At 38.0% G+C, this 24,534-nt stretch overlaps 2 protein-coding genes across 4 annotated transcripts in view; one reads left to right on the top strand and one right to left on the bottom strand.

The window, feature by feature from the left end:
- LOC106083086 (conserved oligomeric Golgi complex subunit 5) overlaps positions 1-18,357 on the bottom strand; it is a 39,661-nt gene extending 21,304 nt beyond the window's left edge. Inside the window, exon 1 of the mRNA XM_059365320.1 lies at positions 18,233-18,357. Coding sequence (XP_059221303.1) covers positions 18,233-18,342 — 110 coding nt within the window. The 5' untranslated portion in view covers positions 18,343-18,357. The remainder of the gene's footprint in view (positions 1-18,232) is intronic.
- Adf1 (Adh transcription factor 1) overlaps positions 1-24,494 on the top strand; it is a 39,427-nt gene extending 14,933 nt beyond the window's left edge. For all 3 annotated transcript variants that reach the window (XM_013245879.2, XM_059365322.1, XM_013245880.2), the window contains one exon: positions 22,998-24,494. In XM_013245879.2, the coding sequence (XP_013101333.1) occupies positions 22,998-24,494 (1,497 nt within the window). The remainder of the gene's footprint in view (positions 1-22,997) is intronic.
- Positions 24,495-24,534: the final 40 nt, after the last annotated feature.

The following is a 24,534-nucleotide window of genomic DNA, read 5'->3' as shown; positions in this document are numbered from 1 at the left end:
CTTTATGGTAAAAAGCGAACTGCTTGGTGACACTTCTGGCCGCTATATTCACACCGTACCTTGGACTTGCATATACTTCGAAAGCCTGTCAGAAGGCAAGGGTGGTATTCATACCCAAGCCCGGTAAGGCAACGGCCTACAGGCGTATAAGCCTTACGTCCTTTCTACTCACAACCATGGAGCGCATTGTGAATACTATGATAAAGAGTAGGACATGTACAAATTGGCGGCATGCGTTAACATCGAAGGCTTTTAACAAAGGTCGGACCGAGACACTAATGCAACTCTTAGACCAGTACCGGGTGGACCAGGTACTTAAAGTGTGGATAAACCATATGCTAAAGAATAAGTGGATAAATTGTGGGTCCCATGGCATAAAGATCACAGATGTCACAGGGCACGCCACAGAGGGGCATTTTGTCGCCTCTCCTATAGATGACCACTAAGAATAACCTATAACGGATGCTGATTAAGAATAGATTTAAACCCGCAGACGATATTGTAATATTGGGTTGCCCAAAAAGTAATTGCGGATTTTTCATATAGTCGGCGTTGAGAAAGCTTGTGACTCTGTAATTGCATTCTTTCTTCTGTCAGTTATCAGCTGTTACTTTTAGCTTGCTTTAGAAAAAAAGTGTAAAAAAAGTATATTTGATTAAAGTTCATTCTAAGTTTTATTAAAACAGCATTTACTTTCTTTTAAAAAATCCAATTACTTTTTGGGCAACCCAATACATCTAATGGGTAGGAATCCGAATCAGCTATGCAGGAAGGCCGAAAAGTCTGGGAGATGGTCCGTACGACGATTTTTAAGTTATAGATTGTCACAAAGTTGAAAACGTCGAAAACGTCTAATACTTGTATAAAAAGTACGTTATAAACCTCGAAAATGTTCTGAAATTTCTTTAGTTTCGACATACTATAGCGCCTATGTACGTATATGCATACATACATAAATATTCAAAAATAATCATAAATTCACGAAAGTTTAAATTAACTGTAGGATTTCCTTATTATTTTTTAACTCTGTCAAAAACTATATTTTTGCCTTGAATTACGACGTTTTCAAAGTATGTATTATAAGTCGAAAATGTATGTCAGGTGGCCACCGTAGCGCAGAGCTTAGCCTGTTCACGATTTCGATATCCGACAATGTCAAATACGTCGGAAACTAAACTGGAAGTGCAAGTCGAGTAAATGAACTGGAAGTGCAAGTCCAGAAACTGAACTTGAAGAGCAAGTAGCGAGTAGGCTCACAGATTTGGGTTTGAATCGGGAGAGGATAGTGTTCTGGCTCTACAGAAGTGCGATTAGACCAATTCTTACTTACGCTTCAGTAGTTTGGTGAACAATGGAGAAAAGGTGCAACGTAAGGATAATACAACAGGTTCAGAAAACCTGTAGTCTACCCGGCACGGGATAACTATGAGCATCACAAAGGCTGGAACATTGAGCTTCAGTTCGTGTGGAGTTCTTTGTTGTTATAGCCACATTTTTATGAGGAGGTGGCGATCCTCGTCAAGCTCGTTCCATTGCAAAGCACCGATCGCCGCGGGAACAGGGTAGCCATTGCTTATTTAAAGCCCCAACAACTCGCCTTGTCATATCGAGAATCATAGGCACTCAGTATTTGTGCAAGAGTCGTTGCCGCCCAGTCTCTTACTGAGATTCTTCGCTCGATACCGCGGATTGTCCGCGACTGCCGTTGCAGCTACTCCGTATGGAGCATTCCACTATCTGCAAACCTGTGGACACGCCCCGTAGCTCGCGGCTAAGCTTCTCGTGACAGCAATTATAACGAGAAGCTAGCTGGCAGCTACCACAGGTTGCGGATAGGAGAATGCTCCATACGGAGTTGCTGATTATCTGCGAATGCAGTTGCAGGAGTGGGGAGTCTAAGTGAGAGGCCGGGTGGCACCAGCACTTGCTTAAATTTTGGCGCCTTTAAATAACCAATGGCCAACCTGTTCCTGCGGCGGTCGATCCTTTGGACCGGAACAAGGTAGCGATTCTCGTGAAGCCCTTCCGATCACCGCTGGAGTTTCAAAGACTCGCCCGGTAGCTCTTAGCTGAGCTTCTCACAATGAGGCTGAACACCAAACAAATTGCAGCTCAGAGTTTCAACTGATGTGGTGCTTATAATCACCCTGTGCCGGGTCGAATGTGTATATGGCGGCTCTAGTACAGTGAGTGTGTGGAATACCTGAATACCGACATAAGGCTAACATAGAGTAGCGGACACGACAGCTCCGTACTGGCGTTTACCCCTACTTTCTTCTTGTAATTTCTTGTTATCACATATGTCTCACTTTTTCATTTACTTCTCATAACAGGTCAGACTGACCACCTTTTCATGGTGGGCTACCCATTCAACCTTTATTGTTAACAATAAATTGTGAATTTCACAGAGAAATAGAATTGTAGAATAGAAGTTTTCTAAACATACATTTTTAGTTTAGAAATTTCTTCAAGCTTCAAATTGTATCACCTGACACGAAAACTAAATTTTGTTTTTACTAAATTCTACTTTCCGTTTACGTTCGACAGACGTTCGGTAATCGTTTGCATGTGTTTTCATAAAGCAAAACAAAACAGCTGACACGTTTTCCTACATTTACGGTATAACCAGGCCTTTAAAATAGTTTTATTTGACAGTTCTATAAAGGAAATATATGCACGTGTATGATAAATAAACCTATTTCAAATCTATATTAAGTTTTGTGAATAGGGTCGTTGTATTTAATCGCCATTTAGCCTTGAAAAAAGGTTGTTTAAGTATCTATGACATAAAAATTTACCTCTAGACCAAAATAACCAAAACTGAAACATAGAAAGCATCAAATGCTATTTTTAGTGGTTTGACCAACTTTCCTTTTTTACTTGCTTCATGTCTTTAGTACTTGCTCAAGACTAATGTCAATGTTAGTAAAGTAAAAACGGCAACAATGTTTATAAAATTGCGTTCTTCAGCAGTTGAATTATACAATTACATATATTTTATATAAATATTTGATCGCTATTTGTCTTGTATACTACGCCCAATTGTTGTGACCTAGTTTTGACAATTGTACAAACGATTATCGATATTTTGGAATCGGTAACAACTTGATGTAACAACATAGCAACTGTCATCAAACACCACAGAAAAAAATATATATATCAACCCCAAAACACCCATTGTATGTATTCCTTGCATTGCATCAAGAGGTAACTAACGGCGACAAAACAAGGCAATTGCAAAAATTAGGTCGGTGTTTTATGTTTGAGGACAGCGTCGTACACACACATGTATACGCAACATTCATCGCCCTCTTTTTGGGAATATAGGTAGCATTTGTTTAGCAAACATATCTCATATGTTGGCACTATAGTAACGGCGAAGGATGTGTGTAGTAGGAGAAAAGATGAGTAAGGCTGTCGCCGCGCCCATATGTTTTTCTTTGAATAAAATCAAAGGAGGAGGTGGGAATATATGAAAATGCAATAATTTGTGTTTGTTTTTCATTAATTTCACTTTACTATTACTACTACTACTATATACCTACAGCTGCTAGTACTACCTCCCTATTTATAGTTCTTGGCGTGCAGCAACCCACATCTCCTACTCGACCTAAATTTTATTTGTTGGTTTTGCACGCGTTGTGTAGTTTAGCAAAAGAAATACGAAAGAAATAACAAGAGGACAATGCCGACGTCAACATGGTTGCGATTGTCATCATCACCATCATCATCTGTTGTGCACAAGTTAGCGGCATTGAATTATACACTGAGCGAAAAGTTAATTTTCAAACAACTAGTTTGTATTTAATACCAATATTACTTGAAAACGCAAAAAGTTTAACGAAAAAAGAACACAGAGCCAAGTAAAGGCGGTAACTGGATAAACAATATGCTTAGGAACAGTTGAATAAATTGTTGGGTTTACGAAATAAGGATAAGAAAAGAATAGTACTGGCGACGCCATAGAGGGGTATTTTACCGCCACTCATATGGGTGACCATCATAATTAACATACTACGGATCCTATAGGGACGTGAACCTGTCTGCTACACAGACAACCTTATAACACGCCTTAAGTGCAGGAATACGAATCAATTATTCAACAAGTAAAAGCATACTTAATTCGGCCGGGCCGAATCTTTGGAACCCACCACCATGGATTCTGCTAAAAATGTATACAAAATAAATTTAGTTGAAGGGCATAATTTTATTCTACATACCAATCTCTGTTAAACCAGGAAAATTAAAGCTTCTGGGAACCGAATAAGGTTAATCGAGAGACCGGTTTATATGGGAGCTATATCAGGTTATGGACTGATTTGGACCGTACTTGGCACAGTTGTTGGAAGGCATAACGAAACACTACGTGCAAAATTGTAGCTAAATTGGACACAAATTGCAGGTTCTAAGGGCTCAAGAAGTCAACTCGGAAGATAGGTTTATATGGGAGCTATATCAGGTTATAGACTGATTCGGACCGTACTCAAACGGCTAGCTTTACGCGTTCGACCGCTATCGCGATTTCAACAGAGGGATAGACGGACGGACATAGGAGTCGAGACGATCCAGAATATATATACTTTATGGGGTAACAGATCGTTATTTCGAGGTGTTACAAACGAAATGGCCAGTTTAGTATACCCCAACCCTATGGTGGTGGGTATAAAAAGGCTGAAAGCATCTTACAGACATTATATGACTGGGTTAGACTTAGTGTTCTGAACATAAATACTAAGAAGAAATCTGTTTGTTTACAAAGCACACTAATGTTGTCACCCCGATTTGATGAGCCACATTGTCTTAACAGAACGATTTCGTAATCCGTCTACATTGAGAATCGGGACCGAGTATTAAAGCTTTTTTCTATTCATACGAGTGTTTTAGGACCTTTGCAAAGCTTTTTCTATTGAATCAATCAAATTTTGGTTTGTTGCTGTTTTTTTTTCCAATTTTTACAGCTACTTAAAATGCGCGTGCACCGAATATTGTCTGTCGGAAAAAGAAGCGGAGGTGTGGCAAAATTGGGGATTCGCTTTGCATTTTATGATCATACGGTTCCAAAACCAAATAATAATAAAAACAAATAATGATAATGTATTGGGTTGCCCAAAAAGTAATTGCGGATTTTTCATATAGTCGGCGTTGACAAATTTTTTCACAGCTTGTGACTCTAATTGCATTCTTTCTTCTGTCAGTTATCAGCTGTTACTTTAGCTTGCTTTAGAAAAAAGGTGTAAAAAAAGCATATTTGATTAAAGTTCATTCTAAGTCCTATTAAAAATGCATTTACTTTCTTTTAAAAAATCCGCAATTATTTTTTGGGCAACCCAATAGCATAACTTTTTCGTAATTTTAAACCTTTATTCCAATTCAGATTAAAAAGTAATTGACACAAATATACGTATGGCGCATGCAATTAGGCAAAACGTTTAACACATTTCTGGTACAGCTGTTTAAGTGTTGCTAATGAAATAAAGTGAAAATCGCACGGAAATCGCAGAATCAACCTATGCACCGCACAAAGTGTAAACATCCGTGAAAATCGGAACAGGCTTGATAATGCTACTAGCATAAACGCATCTTCCAATTTCCCACCCCTGCTCAACGGTGTAATTTTTACTGCTTGCCACTTAATTTTTCTCTGTGTTCCAAATACGGTCTTTGCCATGGACCAATTTCAAACATTTTTTAACATTGGTATGTAGTTTTTATTTTTTTTTTCTAAGTGTTACTATTGCTGTGTTTTTGCACCCTAGATTGCTATGTAACAAGTATTCGCAAAAACGAATACCAGTTTAATGAACCCTGGCAACCTCGTTTTACCTTCGGTTCGTTCAGTGCAAATATTCTACACATACTTGTACATACATAAAAAGAAATACCTTTATTTTCTCTTTTGGGTCGACGTGTATTACGTATATCCCTGCATTATCATGGATGATGCTATGGTTTACTCTCTGCTTTCAATTTTTGTGTTTTATGGACTCTCTCTGTGTTCGTGCATAACTATGATTTTTTTTTACCGGTGGGAACCTGCAATAAATATGTGTGTTCTCTTGGGATACGAGCAAGTAAGTAGTACCACGACCCATTTGCTTTTGTCTTCTCCAAGAATTAGGACAAATATTCCAATAGGTACTTGTTAGTTAAGCAGAGTTCAAATATTTCGATATATCTAAAAGTCCTCAGTTCATTAACAGTGAAACTGTTCCTGTTATTCACTCGTGCTAAGGAGATATTGAGCAGCACTCACACTAACACATTCATAGCTGCTGGCTTGTTGTGTATGTATATTCTTGTTTGCCTCTATCAGCATACCTTTTTCCTCTTGCTAGTGCATTGTAGTCGTTGGCACTTGGTATATTGATCCATTTTCCACATTCCAATTCCAGTTGGATTGATGACTAGCTTGCCCAAAACATCCAGACATTTAGACATCCAACCACCCATCCCATATTCAGTTATGGTCTTCTTAATTTGTTTGGTTGTACCTCCCATACATGCAGTACGACAAAGCAAAACAAATGCCACAACCACAATGCAGGGCGAACAAGTGGAAAACAACCCTTTGGAAAAGTCACAAAACGAGCACTGTTCGTAGTTTTGTTGTGTTTTCCCCTCTTTTTTTTCAATATCATCGCCACCAGCCGTTATCTTTTATATTTTCTTGCCTCCCAAACAAAAACACATGACGCAGCAGCAGAACACAAGTAAAAATGTCAGAAAAATCTTTCTATAAGTCATTGGTGTGTACATATGTGTGTAAAAGACAATATTAATATTTGGTACATGCTATTTGTATAATATGGGAAATATCAGTCAGCCAACCAAAAAAAAGTAAATAAAACAAAATCTAACGGATTCGCTAGCTTATAAATAAATAAAACGCTCTTTTTGCTAATTGCTTTATACTTTAACGTTGGCAGCACTGATACCACATCTAAAATATTTAAATATCAACAAAATAAACAAATTTGATTTTATTAAAATCTTAAGCAATTTTGTCATTCCCGAAAGTCCAATCATTGAATAAATATGTTGCGTTCTTCCTCTTTTAGTTTTGTCATTCAAATTTAATTATGACACCATATGTTTTAGTAAACGGCGATAAGATTAGTCGCTTAGATAATCGGGGATAGAATTTTTCTCCACACAAACTAAGCGAGAAAATCCGTATAAAAGGTAAATAAAACACTTCTAAGGACACACAACATCATATCATTGGCAAATTTATACGAGGTAAAGTAGTCTCTAGCCCAGCCGATGGAATTTTCCAATTTCAGAACTGTATCCAAACCTCACTAGAAAGTCAAATGTTTAGTTTGGATTTTAAAGGTTTTTAAATTTTGTTTTTTTTCCACATATTTAATATATAATTTAAACATTTAAAATGATAATCTTTTAATCTTGTGACTGCTACATATTCAATAATGCAAATAAAAATAGAAAGTCAAATTAACCATGTACAGAAATTTTACAGGTTAAGGCTCTATTACACGGCATGTACATATATGTCTTTTGACATGCCATCTTTTGTATTCACATGTAGTTGAAAATGTTGTTAAAGTTTGTCAATTTACATACGATTCATTATTTTTGTTATCATACCTATTTGTAATTTTCGTATGACATAACCTAAAAATTTGAGCAAAAGCTGATTTTTTTATGCGTAAAAATTGTTAAAATTGTTAGAAAGCTGGTTAAATCATAAATTTGTGAAAACAATTTAATTTGGGATTGCTTTCATTCGACTAACAACAAAAACAGCTGATTTCTCTATGTTTTTGTCAGAAAGAATAGAGCACGCTCTAATCGAAAATAATTACTTATGCTATCTTGAATAGTGATTTTCATACGTTATTTCGTTTGTATCGCACGACATATACAACTCTACACGAGCTAAATTTGGCATGTCATAAGACAACTACATGCCGTGTAATAGAGCCTTTAGTGGGAATTTGCACCACCATCCATCCAAACACGGTTGTATAGTGGATTTCGTTGTTGGGGTATTGACTTTACCTTCATAATTCTACCAAAATCGTAGCCACCACAAAAGAAAAAGCAGGGCTACTACCTAAACTCAGATGTTGGATCACAATCACAGAAACGAAGCAAATTTCTCCAAACAAAACGTTTGTGTGAGTTTCTTTAAGTTTCGAGAAGTCTTCCTCCATCATGATTATTCCATCTTATGGTACAGAGTAGTCAAATATTTTACACAACATGTTTTATCATATTTGTCCGAAATATATGCAAACCGCCTTTCGTCAAAATCTGATGAAAAATGCAAACCTTATACCCCATAGCAAATATATCGAAATATGTTCCGATTTGGACCAAATAATACTAAATACAAGTCATTGTTCTATTGTGTATAACAAAATCTTGTTTATCTAAAAATAAACCGATCTGAACCATATACGACACGAATGTCAAAAAGCCTAGCATAAGTCACTGTGTCAAATTCCAGTGAAATCGGATTATAAATGCACTTTTTATGGGACCAAGACTTTAAGTTGAGATGTTGATTTATATGGCAGCTATATTCAAATCTGGACCGATCTGAGCCAAATTAAAGAAGAATGTCGAAGGGCCTAACACAACTTACTGTGCCAAATTTCGGCGACATCGGACAATAAATGCGCCTTTTATGGGCCCAAAACCTTAAATCGAAAGATCGGTCTATATGTCAGCTATATTCAAATCTGGACCGATTTGGGCCAACTTGAAGAAGGATAGCGAAGGGACTAACACAACACACCTTCCCAAATTTTGGCGACATCGGGCAATAAATGCGCCTTTAATGGGTCCCAAACTTTAAATCGATAGATTGGTCTATATGGCAGCTATATCCCAATTGGGACCTATCTGGGCCTAATTGAAGAAGAATGTCGAAGGGCCTAACACAGCTCACTGTCCCAAATTTTGGCAAAGTCGGACAATAACAGCCCTATTCTGAATAACAATTCCCTGGGAGTTTATTCCCTACTCTCTTTTCCCCTATTCTGAATAACAATTTACTGGAACTTTTTTCCCTAATCCCTTTTCCCTTATTCTAAACAAACTTCGAAAAAGGGAAATATCTCCCAGGAAAAAAATAGCTGTTCTGAATCGATATAAAAAGGAGAATGAAAGGGAGTTAGGATAAAAAATTGTGAATGTTTTTATAAAAAAATTGTATCACTTCTTATTACTTACGAACAATTTAAAATGTATGGAAATAATTTTTCCCTTTTTCATAAAAATCAAGTAAAAATTATGTTAGGTTCTCCCGGTTTAAATATGTCATGTATCCACCATAGAAGATTTTCTTAAGTTTTTCAATTTTATTAGCACTCCGTTCCGAGTCCGATACTAAAAGGAGGTCCCTTATCATTGAGCTTAAAGTAGAATCGGGCGGCACTCAATAATGTGCAAGAAGTCTTCTGCTTGTTTCTTAATGGAATGTTCGTGGGGAATTATTCAAAGATACTTGGCACCACAATTGGCAGCATTTACTCCACAGGAGTAGGAATAAATCCAAAAGTCGCTTTTAGGCAGCATTATATCCAGCAGCCGTCCCAACCACCATGAAAAGCGGCCGCCGCCTGGGAATGTCGATTAGATCTTCAAGTTCTAGCTCCATAAAAGTAGACCTTTAGATAAAGCGGCGCGCAGCATTTATAGCGACGAAGGAGAAGCAAACCTCTATATTACGATTCAGCCTCCTTAACTCCTTTTGGCAAGGGAAAACGCCAACATGCAGGATGTGTGCCCCGCATGCAGCCAGGGACAACATGACACAATTAATCTATTTATCTGGCCACCAGACCACTCTGGATGCATCTAATTTAGCCAACGACTGTTTGGATGAAGACGGAAAGTTGTTATCACAACAACAGAAGTATTGTGCATTATTAAAATGCAAAAATTAGAACAAACATTACAAAAGCAACACTAAACATGTTTGTAAACTTTTTTAGCAATCGTTATAACTAATTTTTGCTTTTTTTTTCATTTTATGTTCTTTTTTCCAAAAAATAACAATCAAATGTTTAGCCAAAATAAAACAGCTGAAGCAAAACAGCTGTTTTCGAAAATTCGAAATTGCCTCTACCATATTTTTTCTCTTCCCATTCAATGAGAATAGGAGGATTTTATTCGAATTCAGAATTGGGCTGTAAATGCGCCTTTTATGGGCCTAAGACCCTAAATCATCGGATCGGTCTATATGGGGGCTATGTCAAGATATAGTCCGATATAGCTCATCTTTGAACTTAACCTGTTTATGGACAAAAAAGAAAAAAAGAATCTATGCAAAGTTTCTGCTCAATATCTCTATTTTTAAAGACTGTAGCGTGATTTCAACAGACAGGCGGACAGACGGACATGGTCAGATCGTCTTAGATTTTTACGCTGATCAAGAATATATATACTTTAAAGGGTCGAAAATTTATATTTCGATGTGTTGCAAACGGAGTGATAAATGAATATACCTTAGATGGTGGGTATAAAAACAAACCAAGTAGAGTTAATAATTATATCAAAATAAGACTTTTTATTTGTCCTATATTCATTTACATGCTAAATTTGTGATCTACCTATTAACAGATATTCTAACGTATTCACCGACCTATTGGTTTAAAGCGAACAGCTGGTATCAGCCGACCAATTTTACGGTATTAAAATTTTTATTCACGTTCTCCTAGCTGTTTTCTCCTTTTTCGCATATTTTCTGCACATGTACACACACGCGCGCACAAATGTCTTTGTTTATATGGACAATTAAACTATTGGGCTCCCCAAAAAGTAATTGCGGATTTTTTAAAAGAAAGTAAATTCATTTTTAATAAAACTTAGAATGAACTTTAATCAAATATACTTTTTTTTACACTTTTTTTTCTAAAGCAAGCTAAAAGTAAAAGCTGATAACTGAGAGAAGAAAGAATGCAATTACCGAGTCACAAGCTGTGAAAAAATTTGTCAACGCCGACTATATGAAAAATTCGCAATTACTTTTTGGGCAAACCAATACAAAAATAAGTCAGCTTGATGACAAAATGATGAATTCTACGGATTTTTGTCATATAATTTGTATGTTGTACAAATGAGACAATCTTTAATTATGGAGCCATTGTACATGGGCTTCTATATCGATATTCCCTCAGGTTAAAAGATTTGATTTTAGTAGATGTTCTAGAGCTTTAAATAGCTTTGATTTGGCATCTGCTGGGAGTTTCCTTGCGTTCCCCAGGATATTGTTTTTCGCTTTATCTCCTACTGGGTACTCTCGACAAAATGGCCTGCACACCGTTTCGAGTACGTGATCTGATGTACATTGAACTTGTGTTCCGCAGCTTTCAGCAGCTTACTGGGTACGACAACTTTTTAGATTCATTTATCCTTCGGTTGATTGCCTTGGGTTTGTTGGGCGAAGCTCATCATGTCCACCGACTTATTCGCTAGACCGCAAAGAAGGTGCCGGCTCTTAGATGCGGACATTTTTAGATAAAGGTTTGGCTGCGGGAGGCCTCTATAAAATCGTACTTTCAATTTTATGAAATCTTGACCAGTAAAATCAGATTTCTTAAGAATTTTCCATGGAAACAAATGAAAAATACTACTAAAATCTGGGCTTCTGAAATTGAAGATGGGTATATTTTTATATGAATATCAAAATTTGATCCAATTTTGTATGCACATCGAATTCCAACGAAGTTTTTTTTTCTTGAACTTTTGGTTCTAAATTCGTTCAATTCTTCACTGGACGGTTACTTTAATCTGTGGTTTAGAAGAATTTTTGATATTTTTTATGTTATTTTATGTGTGTGTGTGAGTATTTGCTGCAATAACTTTCCAACAATTTTGAACTCTTACCTAAGCACTTGTTTTTTACTCCTGGTAGCTTTCCACCCATCTCAACCGTTTTTTGATGATGGGAGACTACAAAGACTTACATTGGCCCCCAGTAGATTTGCAACAAACTTTTCGCTCTCGAGCTTTGTTTTCACTACATACATAGTATGTTTTTCCCATCTGTTTACTAATGTATACAATATATACGAGAATACATGTATATTTTATATATACATGTATACATATACATACCCATTGTGAAAAGTAAATGAGCTTGTCCCGGTTTTTATATTCGCCTCGCACAATAACCCCAAAGTTGGTGTGGATACTAATATTGTGGAATGCAAGTACGTATGTACGTATATACATATGTACGACACATTTGTACAAATTGAGTTTACAACTGTTCTGTTGGTACAATACGCCCGTTTTCATAGAATTTTCGCACATGCGCTCTATGTATTTGTAGTACAGCCAACCATCACCTTGTTCCATTTGAAAGAAAAGGTTGTAATGATGCATATATGTGCAATATAATAAATAAATTAATCAACTGAACATTTTTAAACAGAAAAAGGTTTTTTTTTATCCTTATTCTGACCAACTGCAATATTTAACGATGAGTTATGAAATGTTAAATATATTGTGGAGTTTCTTGGCAATTTTCAAAAATATTATGATAATTTTTCCAAGAAGCTGGGAAATTTTAGTCGGAGATCAGAATTCACATAATTCGATAACAAAGAAACTAGAGAAGAAAAAGTGACACATACATACGTATGAATTTACTCTTCGGTTGATCAATAATATCTGAAAGTTTACATAAATATCAATTCAAAAAATGTTTAATGGGAAATGGGAGCCGGCCGTCAAAACAAGCACACGGAATCACTTCGATTTCTTCGGCATCCCTCAAACTTCCCTGGCGAACAATTCCCTCAAACACTCAACGAACTCCTTTGTCTGCTTTTGCAGTTAAGTAAGCTATATCCAGGAGACTTATAGTCTGCACCATAGGATGGGGGTATACCAATTTCGTCATTCCGTTTATAACATATTGAAATAATGATCTGAGACCCAACAAAGTATATATATTTTTGATCTTCTTGACATTCCCAAGTCGATTTAGCAAGTCCGCCCGTCTATCGAAAGCAAGCTAATTTTCAAAGCAGTAAATCTAGTCGTATAAAATTTTGCACAAATACTCCCTATAGTTATTGTAACAGTGTGTTTTACACTGAGGCGGCAGACCTTGCCGATGAAGGACTTCATCGGGTTAATCCGGTACGTACAACCGGTTGCCACGGGATTGCAGGTCGGTTGGGATTGTAAACCGATATCGGATCTTGACTTTGTGAACCATTAAAGAGCGCATTTTTATCCGATTTGGCTGAAATTTCGCATGATGTGTTTTGTTGTGACAACTAACAACTGTGCTAAGAATGCTCCAAATCGATTCATAACCAGATATGGCTACCATATGAAAAGATCTCGTATCTACTGTACTTGAGCCTCTAGATGGCGCAATTCTTATCCGATATGCCTGATATTTTCCACAACGTGTTTGATTTTTATTTTTAAGAACTTTGCCGTTTTCAAGATAAATCTAAATCAATTTATAACCTGATATATCTGCCATAAAAACCGATCTACAGATTTGACTTCTTGAGCCTCTAGAAGGCTAAATTGCTAACCGATTTGGCTGAAATTTGGCTCGTAATATTAATAGGTTTATAACCTCATATAGCTCTCATATAAAGCGATCGACTGATTTGATATCTTAAGCCTCTAAGGCGAGCAATTACTTGGCTGAACTTTTAGACATTGGATTTTTGATGACTTCCAAAATTCATGACAAGTAAAGTCCATCTGAACATGAATCTATATAAGATTCGGCCCAGCCGAACTCAAAGCACTTTTGCTTGTTTCCTTTATAACGCTAGCTTTAAGTTAAAGTGTATAGTTGAGTCCTTGCTCACAGCGTAGCAAATTCAGATGAATAAGGTTTCCTATGGGGAAAGCTTCTAAAACTGTATTTTTAAGGGGTAGTTCGCAAAAAAATATATAATTTTTTGCATCCCCCCTAATTTTGACCCCAGGAACCCGAATATGAAGTCCGTTTTTGGGGCTCGGGCCCGTGGACTCTCCTTGGGGTCAAAAATCCCCTTTGGAGGGAAGTAGTCTAACCAAGGCAATATGGCTATTAAATGAAAGGTATTGATTAGTAGATTCCAAAGTTAATAAAATATGCCAGTCTTCGGCCGGGATTGAGATTTTCTCCTCCTCCATATGTCCAACAGTGGGAAATAGACAAAAGTATTTAAAATAAAACTCTAATTGCCTTCCAAAGTTTGAAAAATTTGCCGGCCTTTATATTCGGATTCCTGGGGTCAAAATTAGGGGGTATGCGAACTATCGCGTGGGAAAACTTCAATTTAACTTGGTCATATCAAAGGTTATTCAGCCGTGCTGAATTGAAGTTTGAATCACCATTTTAATGATTAAGAAACTACATTTCTAACGATAACTTGGTGGTATAAGATTGTTTCTTTCTGTTTACTTACCTGCGCAATAAGATGATATTATTACGGATTGCTGCATTTCAATGGCACAGTTATTTTTGTTAACTTGCACAACAAAGAGAAAAGTCTAGTTAAATCGGTTAAACGTACTCCTCGAGCAACAAGAATGTTGTCGCGCCGGATTCAATTATTGCTTTGCAGTTTGCTTTTTAATAGTTTTTTGTTTGCAACTTGTGGTTTATTTTTAAACTTAAAAACGCTAGGCAATAATAAACGACCGATATGACCGTATAGGGAGAGAGTGTGAGAGGCAACAGACAGGTCTGTCTGGTCTGCCCCTGTAGTGGACTGTTGGTTGTGTGTGTGTACTAGTAGTAGTAAAAAACTAACTGTGTTTTGAAGTATTTTTTTTCTTAATGAATGAATGAATCGTCATAGTTTTGCAGCGTTGCCATATTGTCAGATGTATTAATCCATTCCAAATTTATGTGGTTGGGTTTTCTCGGCTTTTACCTTTCACAATCAGATAAACTTACTCCAGAGGCTTGACACTTCCTTTTGTTTCAAAAAAATATATATAAAAATTCAAATGCTTTTAACTATGTATCTGGCAACTCTCACAAATATCTGGTAAGCCACAAGATCTAAAGCATCTGGTGAATATGGGGGCAAATCAATAACTCTGACAACCAACCACAACGAATATTTTATGGCACATCAATATGAAGGCAAGTTTGCAAAACAAATGTTGGTTTTTAATTGGGGTCTCTCTTTTTCTATTTCTTATAAAGTGATAGTTGTCTGGTGGAAAGATCTGAACTATAGAAGGATAAATAAATGGTAAATTTTTCGGAACGCATGCAAGTGCCCTATTCATCATGAAACTTAAAATTAGATCAGCCAGCATTAATGAGTATTTGATAGATCCCAACTGCAGTCAGGTTTACATACCACCAGGATCGATCTCCAATAAATTCTTGGCAAGGACTGCTTTCCCTTTCCATGGGGAACCTTCTCAGTAAGCCTGAGTTGAAACCTTATAAGCTTTTAATTCAGCCTGGATGAAAGTAAATTTTCTCATAGGAAACCTTATTCAGCCAGGCTGAGTTTAAGTTTTCCCATAGGAAACCTTATTAGCCAGGCTGAATTGAAGTTTTCCCATGGGAAATCTTATTCAGCCGATCTGAATTGAAGTTTTCCCGTGGGAAACCTTATTCCTCCAGGCTGCATTTAAGTTTTCCCACAGGAAACCCTATTCATTCATTCATTTTTATTAATCAAACATCGCCCACCCGGGCTTTACATTGATAGATTGGAACACTTTCAGGTTTTTATAATACAAAAATCAATACTAAAATCTATCAGCCAGGCTGACTTGATATTTCGCTTTTTGTAACAGAAACTTAAACTATTTTGGGGCAACACTGCCACTGAATCAGAAATGTCAGATATTCAGCTGTAAACATAACTTTATAGAAATTTGTATTTATGCATTATCTAAAATTGGCGCCAGATTTATTTTAAGCGCCATAAAAAGTCTAGTTGTATATTTGTACCTAAATTTGTATTTGTGGTAAAAATTGCATTGATGTTCCTACAGCGCGATGAGTAAGAATATATTGTGCCATTAAACGAAAAAATAAACATGTGTCTTTTACCGCTTACCTTGCTTACCTGCCTCTGGCAAAAATGTGTGGGTGTGGTGATGTCGGGTTTGCACGACGCCACCGCTTTTATTTTAAAAATACAATATGTTGAATGATTCGTCATTGGATAAGACAACAGCTGCTTTGCAGGGTTATTATTAACCCCTCTGTGTGTTTTGACTTCGCTCTTTCTTGCTCTCACAGTTGATATTTTGTAGATTTTTTTTCTGATCATTATACGAAACGACATTGTATATTCATAAATACGAAGACATGTTCAAACTGTTCATGCCCAAGAACATATACATACATGTGTACATTGGCACACACATATATGAACTCACAATGCCATTCAGATCGGCATTCCATCACCTACTTCTACCCCACTCATCTAATAGCAAACCCAACGTAAATAAAGAAGAAAAACAGCTGTGAAATTAATACATATGTATGTATAATGTACTATTTAAGTAAGAAAGAAAAGAAGAAAGGAAATATCACTTTTTGTTTTCTATAACAGCTGCTTGCCTAATTACAACAATGATGTACGTGTTGAGTATATGGATACATGTATTATTATGTAGGACATTTCACGATAGCAAAAAAACGACAATTCAATTGAAATGTGTTATTATTTAAACATTTCCTAAATGTTAATTGATTTATCGAAAACATTCCGTTGGATATGTTTAAACCTCGGGTCGCTTTATATTGATGCTATCAGGACTGTTCCGATTTTCAGGGAAGCTTGCGATTACAAGTCGTTAGCAATTCGTTATATGCATAGGTTCTCCGGTGGTCCCTACTCGCAGAGACAAGTCTTACCGAATTGAAACCGGAAGTTTTTTCATATTTTTCATCACCGGAGCATAATGTTGAGTTCACAAAATTCTTGCGATTGCGGTTACCAGAACAGGCTGTATGCTGAAATTCAGGCTCCTTTAGCGGAGTGGCCCATAAGGTCAGTGAGAAATACACCATTGGTTTTTGTTGTTATTGTGGCAGTGTGTTGTAGACTGAGGTGCCATCCCTTGTCGATGAAGGACTCTATCGGGTCAATCCGGTACGTACAACCGTCTGACATGGGATTGATTTTCCTAGGCAGTTTGTCCTTATTATCTGTGATCGGTGGTGGGCGTCAATCTATATTTGGTTGTTATCGTAGACGTAGTTGCATTGGCAACAGCATTTCGGTGGATATTCTGCAGGCATTTTAAGGTTGTGAGTGAATCGATAGTGATGCCGCATCTCGTCCAGATGTCTCTCCTTTAATGTCTCGTGGCGACTTCCAGCTCTATGAATTTACAATTTCGTGAAATCTGTCATTCCAGGTTTATATAAGATCTCTTTTTACTCGAAAATGATCAAGACGTGTTATATTTTCAAAAAGCTGCCACAGATCGATCTCCCAATTTAAGGTTTTGATAAATGGCAAAATTTTTGCCAATTTCCCTATGATTTGAATCAATGCGTTGTAAAGATAGAGAGAGAGAGAGAGAGAGGGGTATGATACCCTCGGGACATATTTAGATATATATTCTTTTTATATGGATCTATCTCTAATAAAGTTTTTGGCCTCATAAATGGCTTATTCCCCGAAATTTTAGATAATTGTGTAGTATTGACCGTTTCTACATTTATTACCAATACGGTGCACACCAAATTTTAATATAGCCATTCTACACATTGGGTTGCCCAAAAAGTAATTGGGGATTTTTTAAAAGAAAGTAAATGCATTTTTAATAAAACTTAGAATGAACTTTAATCAAATATACTTTTTTACACTTTTTTTCTAAAGCAAGCTAAAAGTAACAGCTGATAACTGACAGAAGAAAGAATGCAATTACAGAGTCACAAGCTGTGAAAAAATTTTTCAACGCCGACTATATGAAAAATTCGCAATTACTTTTTGGACAACCCAATATATACCGTTCTCCAGATGAGAAATATAATCGTGGGTATCTAATTTTTGGGTCGGGCAAAAAGTGAGCAAGTTGGTTTTGGACATTAAGTGAGCAAGTTGGTTCCGGTCCAAAACACCGATCGCCGCAAAAACAGGTTGGTAAAGACGCCAATAACTCACCTTGCCATATTGAGCATCATAAAATTTGAAATTTTAGGTTAAAACATCTAAAAACTAAATTTCTAATTGTGAAGCACAAATGCCTGTCAACTGAATTGAACATTTTGCAAAATACTTAATCTGCCGACTACTAGTACACTTACCGTATGAACGTTTGGAATGAAGCAAATTGGCTGCTTGCGCGAATATTAGAACGAAAATATTTAATGTGTGGTCTCTTAAGCCAGAACGGTATTTTTTGCAGACTGATCATCGATCGCCATACTCTGATGTTATTAGATATTCGCTAATTATCGTAATGTCAGCAGATATTAAGGATATTTCGTCGGCTGTAATTCGTTGATTAAAATGTCTTCTTTATCACATTACAATCAAGTTCTAAAAATAATCTTAAAAATAGACCATTGAAAAAAGAATTAAAAATGGGTAGGCAGTTGTAGTATTTTTGTTTTACAAAATGCGTCTTCAATTCATAAATTACACTACAATTCTCACTTCACACCCATCAACAACCACAAAAGCCAGAACTCTGTGTTTGCATTGCAAGTAGTTGTCTGAATGACAACTGAAAATGTTCACACATGTTTCCATTTTAAAAACAAAAACTAAAAAGAAAAAAGACAGAATGGGTAGTGAGTGTTTGTCATATTGGGAGACCAGCTGCCCAGCTGCTGTGCGTATTTTTCGTTTTCCTTTCATTCGCATTGTATTCATTAATTTAACCTTACATACATATTGTTGGAAGTGGCATATATGTGTGTATAAATGTAAACAAAGCCCACCTAGGTTTTGTGCATTTTTGGAATTTGTGGAAGAATTTACGTACACATACACGCGATTTATATTCATTCACCCACTCTTGCCTTTATATTGGCAAATGCTGGGAAATCGTAAACAAGAAAAATATAAGAAAGGTGTGCGGCGTCCCCTAGTGTAATGAAAAGAGATAGTTGCGTCGTGTGGTTGTTTTTCTCTTCGTTTTATTTTTTTTAGTTATTCCACATTATCATGCTCTCTCACTTGTTACTTAATACATCCGTTCCCAAAGACAAACTCTCATATATTTTTGTTGGCTCTCCGGTGGCGGCGGCCGCCTTCCATTTCAAAGCAAAATAAAAACATGTGTTTTCAGTTTGTCGCCGTACCAGCCAAGTGTTTCATAAGTCGCTTCCACACCTAGCGCACTACCAGCTGGTTGGTTGATTGATTCGTGAGAGGGAATGGAATTGAAACAGTAATTTCAGCTGAACGTAGGTTGCGGCGAATATTGCCAAACACACCACGGCAAATCATATTGGGAGCGTACGGCAGAGAACACTTCGCCGGACGTAGACGACGCCTCTACCACATACTAAAAAAGTACAGTCACTACAAAAAGGAAAATTGAATGAATTTGTTTACAGAATACGATAAAAAAGGAACGGAGAAAAAATAACATAAAATGCCGCTAAAACATATGGGATTTGCTTGTTTTTTTTGTTCTTATTATTCAAACATACATAGGCACGTATACACCGCTGGTGTTTTGTGTGCTTATAATTTGTGTTGTAGCAGCGTGTGTGTGCCTCTTTAAAATTGCCGGCCTTACTAAAGCTTTTTGAGTTTTTGTTTTGATCACTTAATATAAAATGTTGTGTGAGATTGAAATTTCATTGATCAAAGGTGGCTGTGGCGGGATTCGACAAATAATCCACCGGCCTAGATTGTTGTCATTTATGGGGCGATTCTTTTTGAGATGCATAGAAGTTCAATTGGGCAAAGACTGCGTTTTGACATGATGTTTAGGAAATAGCTAGCCAAAAGTCTATAGGAAAAACAGTTTTTTATAAAACGCCTTCAATTAATTTACATTAGTTTGTAGTAGGCTTGCCAGATGTTTAAGGCGTGAAGTTGTCTTCACCTGATTGGCAGATGAGGTGGCTGCATTTGCGGTAACTACTCTGATTTGCCGATGAAGGTTAAATTCAATAGGTGCGATGGTTGGTATCTAAGAACAACATTCACCTAAATTTTTAAATAGAGGCTCCATTGCGGCGCTGAATCCCGCTCCAGGTCATGAAGATCCAACCTGGCCCCTCTGGGATGATAATTGCCTATCCACAAAATGGTGATTTGAATTGCTGCCACGATAAGAGCAAATTAGATAACACAAAACTGTGCCTTAGAGCAACAAAGAAATATTTTTGATAAAGGAACAGGAGATACACAGCAGCAACAAAGTTTCTTTATCAGCGCTCTAAGTTTCAGCATGTGGCTTAAGGACCTTTGTTCTACTTTTGGCTTTGCTGTCGGGATAACTAGTTTACGGGGTAGTTCGCGAAAAATTTAATTTTTTGCATACCCCCTAATTTTGATCCCAGAAACCCGAATATGAAGTCCGCTTTTGGGGCACGGGCCCGTGATTTTTTTTCAGATTTTCTCCTCCACAGTGGGAAATAGCAAAAGTATTTTAAGTAAAACTACTAAATGCCTTCCAAAGTTTTTTGAAAAAAAAACAATTTTTTTTTCAAACATTTTTAAGGGGTCCACGGGCCTGAACGCCAAAAACGGACTTCATATTCGGGTTCCTGGAGCCAAAATTAGGGGGTATGCAAAGAATTTGATATTTTGCGAACTACCCCGTAAAATACAGTTCAGCCTTGCTGTCAATTGTAGTAGAATGTGGGAGGAACTGCAAGTGGCTGTCAAATGTTACAACAAACATTTTGGGATAGTTGGCACATCGAGTATCACAGGCACTCAGTATTTAAGCAAAACCCGGTGCCGCCCGACCTCCCACTGAAACTACGTGATATCGCTAATTTTCCAACGGACTCCCTCAACGTTGACGACCCAAGCAAACGAAAAAGTACCATGATTTGCGGTTCTGCACCTGGAATGTCCGCACACTTTATAGAGAAGAGAAGTACAAGGCAGATATTACCACCTAAGATATTTTCTACGAGCTCCTAGAGAGAGAATATGACCGCTACCCCGCACATGAAAATTAAATCGTTCTGGGAGATTTTAATGCGAAGATGGAGAAGGAAGACATTTTTGGTCCAACAGTCGGAAAGTTTAGCCTCCACGAGATAACGTCCAGTAATGGGTTGCGGCTGATAGATTTCGCCGCGGCAAAAAACATGCTAGTTAGCAGCATCAGATTTCAACATAAAAATATTCACAAAGCCACGTGGCTGTCACCCGATCAAAACACGAGGGACCAAATTGATCATGTTGTGATAGATGCAAAGCATTCATCCAGATGTACGATCGATCCGTGGAGCAATTAAAGATTCGGATCATTACCTTGTTGCAGCAAAGGTTCGCACTCGTTTGAACATGGCGAGGAAAGTACTATCTGACACTGCACGGAAGCTGGACATTAAAAAGCAGTAAAACAACAGATGGCAGCGGCATATTGCACTCAGGTTGATGAAAGCACTTCTTGTTCCGATGATATAATGGCGCAGTGGCAAACTATTGCCCACTCCATGAAAAATGCCGCGAAATCCTTACTTGGGTACCGAAAGCCTCCTCCAAGAAACCCATGGTACGACCAAGAGTGTCGAGATGCTACTGAAGCCAAGAATGCTGCATATAGAGCAACCCTGCAATCAGTAGCAACGCGCCAGATGAAGGAGAGGTATCCGGGGAAAAGGAGAGAGGAGAAACGTCTATTCCGCAGAGAGAAAAAGGAAATGGAAAGACGTGAGTGTGAGCGAATTGAGATGTACAGGAGTCAGAATGAAGTCCGGAAATTTCACCAAAGAATTAAACATCAAACCGATGAACGGGCACAGATAGCATGCTGAGGATATGGAAAGAAGATTAAACCCAACTGCTAGTGTCCGACGTTGGCGGCGAAGAGGATACCGCAGAACCAATCAATGATGATGGTATAGAATCTTTACCTTCTAGTCAGAATGAGGTCCGAGTAGCAGTGACCCGACTAAAGAACAATAAGGCAGCAGCAGCCGAAGGGTTACCCGCTGAACGGAATGTGCCAACTACAGGGGAATAAGTCTCCTCCCCATCGCATACAAGATACTCTCGAACGTTTCAGACAAGGAGACAGCTTATCGTAATATCCTGCTGGAGAAGATTATACGAGATGCAGATGTGAATAGATATGGCATACTAATCACAAGAGAACACATGCTATGCCGACGACATCGACATCATAGGTCGGTCACCGGAAGTAGTAACTGCAGCCTTTGAAAGAATCGAAAGAGAGTCGGTGAAAATGGGTCTGGCAGTAAATGGAGATAAGACGAAATTTATGGCTTCAACTCCCAAAAAGCCTTGAAAATGGAGAAAGTTTGAGATAGTCAGTAACTTTATCTACCTCGGCACCGCCGTAACCGAAACGAATGACACCAGTTTTGAGATAAAGCGAAGAATAATACTGGCAAAGAAGATGCTACTTTGGACTAAGTAAGCAGTTTAGAAACAAGGCCACCTCTCGACAGACGAGGATTACGCTATACAAGACACTGGTACTACCCGTGTTGTTATATGGTTCTAACCACAAGATGATGATTGGGATGATCTCTTCGATGGCAGCCGCATGGAGTTGTGCCTTCGCACGGTTTGGATCTTTTATCACTCGGTGTAAATTCTGATGGTGGTTCAAAGGCCCGTAGAAAAAATAAATGGCATTGTATTACACAAAAAGTAGATCAGAACTTAACAGCGATCCGCCTACGTAGCTAGCTTGTCGTCCGTCTTATTGTTTGCCACATCCAAGGGGTCTCTCACAGAGGAATCCTCATTTGCGATCCATAAAAGCGTATTTTGATCAAATTTTACTGAAATTTAAAATAGCCTTGCCAAACATATTTTCACAAACTTTTTCTCTAAGTGTTGTCGTTTGCAACGTTTTGCTTAATTCCAATTTTTTAAAATGTATATTTTTTACACTTTCAGGCGGCTATATTACAACAAACTTCACAGTACATTTGCGATTTGGAAACTCAGAAGACTCAACTATTGGCACAAAACAGTCAACTGAAGCGACAGTTGGGACAGCATGAGGCTTCAGGTGGTGGCGGTAGCAGTGCAAACAACGGCGATAATACAAGTGCAGAAAATAACTCGGCAATTGCCATTAAAAAGCGCAAATTAACCGATAATGTTGCAAATGTACAAACAATAAGTGATTCATCCGACGAAGGCCTTGGATCAATGTCACCCGAGCCGATGACCCTTTTAAATGCCGGTGGTGGTGGCAGTGCCGCCGTAGCAGCTGCCGCCAATGCTGCTGCCAATGCCGCCAATACAAAAGCTCAAATCCTACTAGCACAGAATATCAAGGAATTGGGTGATTTGAAGGATCAACTGTTTAAAGAAAGACGTCTGCGTACTATGCTTGAAGAGGAATTGCAAATGATTAAACGACAGTTGTATTCGGTAGCGACAGCGCCGCAACCTTCGGCCGTTGTTGATGCAGATGAGACAGACGGAACCGCCACCTACATTCCCCGTGAGGTAATAGAACACACGGGAAATTTACTACGAGGAGAGGATGATTGTGGTGAATTTTCGTATGTTGAAATTGATGAACTAACAGGACAACAACAGGTTGTCGTCTGCTCCAGCATTGAAGAGTTGGATAGCGAAAGTGCTGCCGCTGAAATCATAACTGAAGATCATGTACATGAAGAGGTTGTTTTGTCATCTTCATCTACCGAATCTGAACAAGAGGTTGCTGTCAATGCCATAGCCAAAGCTTATGCTGAAGGTAATTCCCCTACCCCCGCCATGCTGCAGCCCATACTGCAAGCAGCCATAAAGGCGACTCCAAAAGTGGAGGTGGAACGTATAACAGATGCAGCATTAAAAAAGGTTAAGACCGAAAAAATTGAACAGACCAGTGGTCTAACGCGTTCACGGCAAAATCTGGAAACCATTGTGGAGGCAATACGTCATCTGGAGGGTGATCATCTATTTACAGATAGTAATGGGGAGCAACATAAAGTGCTGGTGCAGACACAAGCAGTGCGTACAGCTGGCGGTCAAGATGTTCCTTTGGCACTGACTACCAAACAGCATGTGGTGGCCCAACGTAAAACTTTGGCCGAATTGCGACCATTCCTGCAGTTAAAAGGTGGCAGTAAGATATTAACAATTGGTGGCGGTGGTGGAACTGCCTTGACTCTAACAAAAACTGTTGCCAGTAAATCGGCCATTGCTGCCTCAACGGCGGCCGGTAGCAGTAGTAGTTCAGGGTCTTCGTCGATAGTGTCACAGAATATTACGCCCACAGCAATATTCAAAGTTCAGACAAATTCATCAAATGCCGCGGGCGGCACCACAACCATAACACATGGCACAACATCCAGTTCGGGAACGACAGGAGCTATAACAACAACAGCGTTAAAACAATGTCGTCCTGGTGTTATTGTAGCTAAGAAACTGTCTTGATTTCGCGGCCTTAAGCAGCAACAGCAATAGCAACAGCAAA

The sequence above is a fragment of the Stomoxys calcitrans genome, chromosome 3 (genome assembly GCF_963082655.1).
Source record: "Stomoxys calcitrans chromosome 3, idStoCalc2.1, whole genome shotgun sequence".
Lineage (NCBI taxonomy): Eukaryota > Metazoa > Arthropoda > Insecta > Diptera > Muscidae > Stomoxys > Stomoxys calcitrans.
This window is presented reverse-complemented; position numbering and strand designations above follow the sequence as displayed.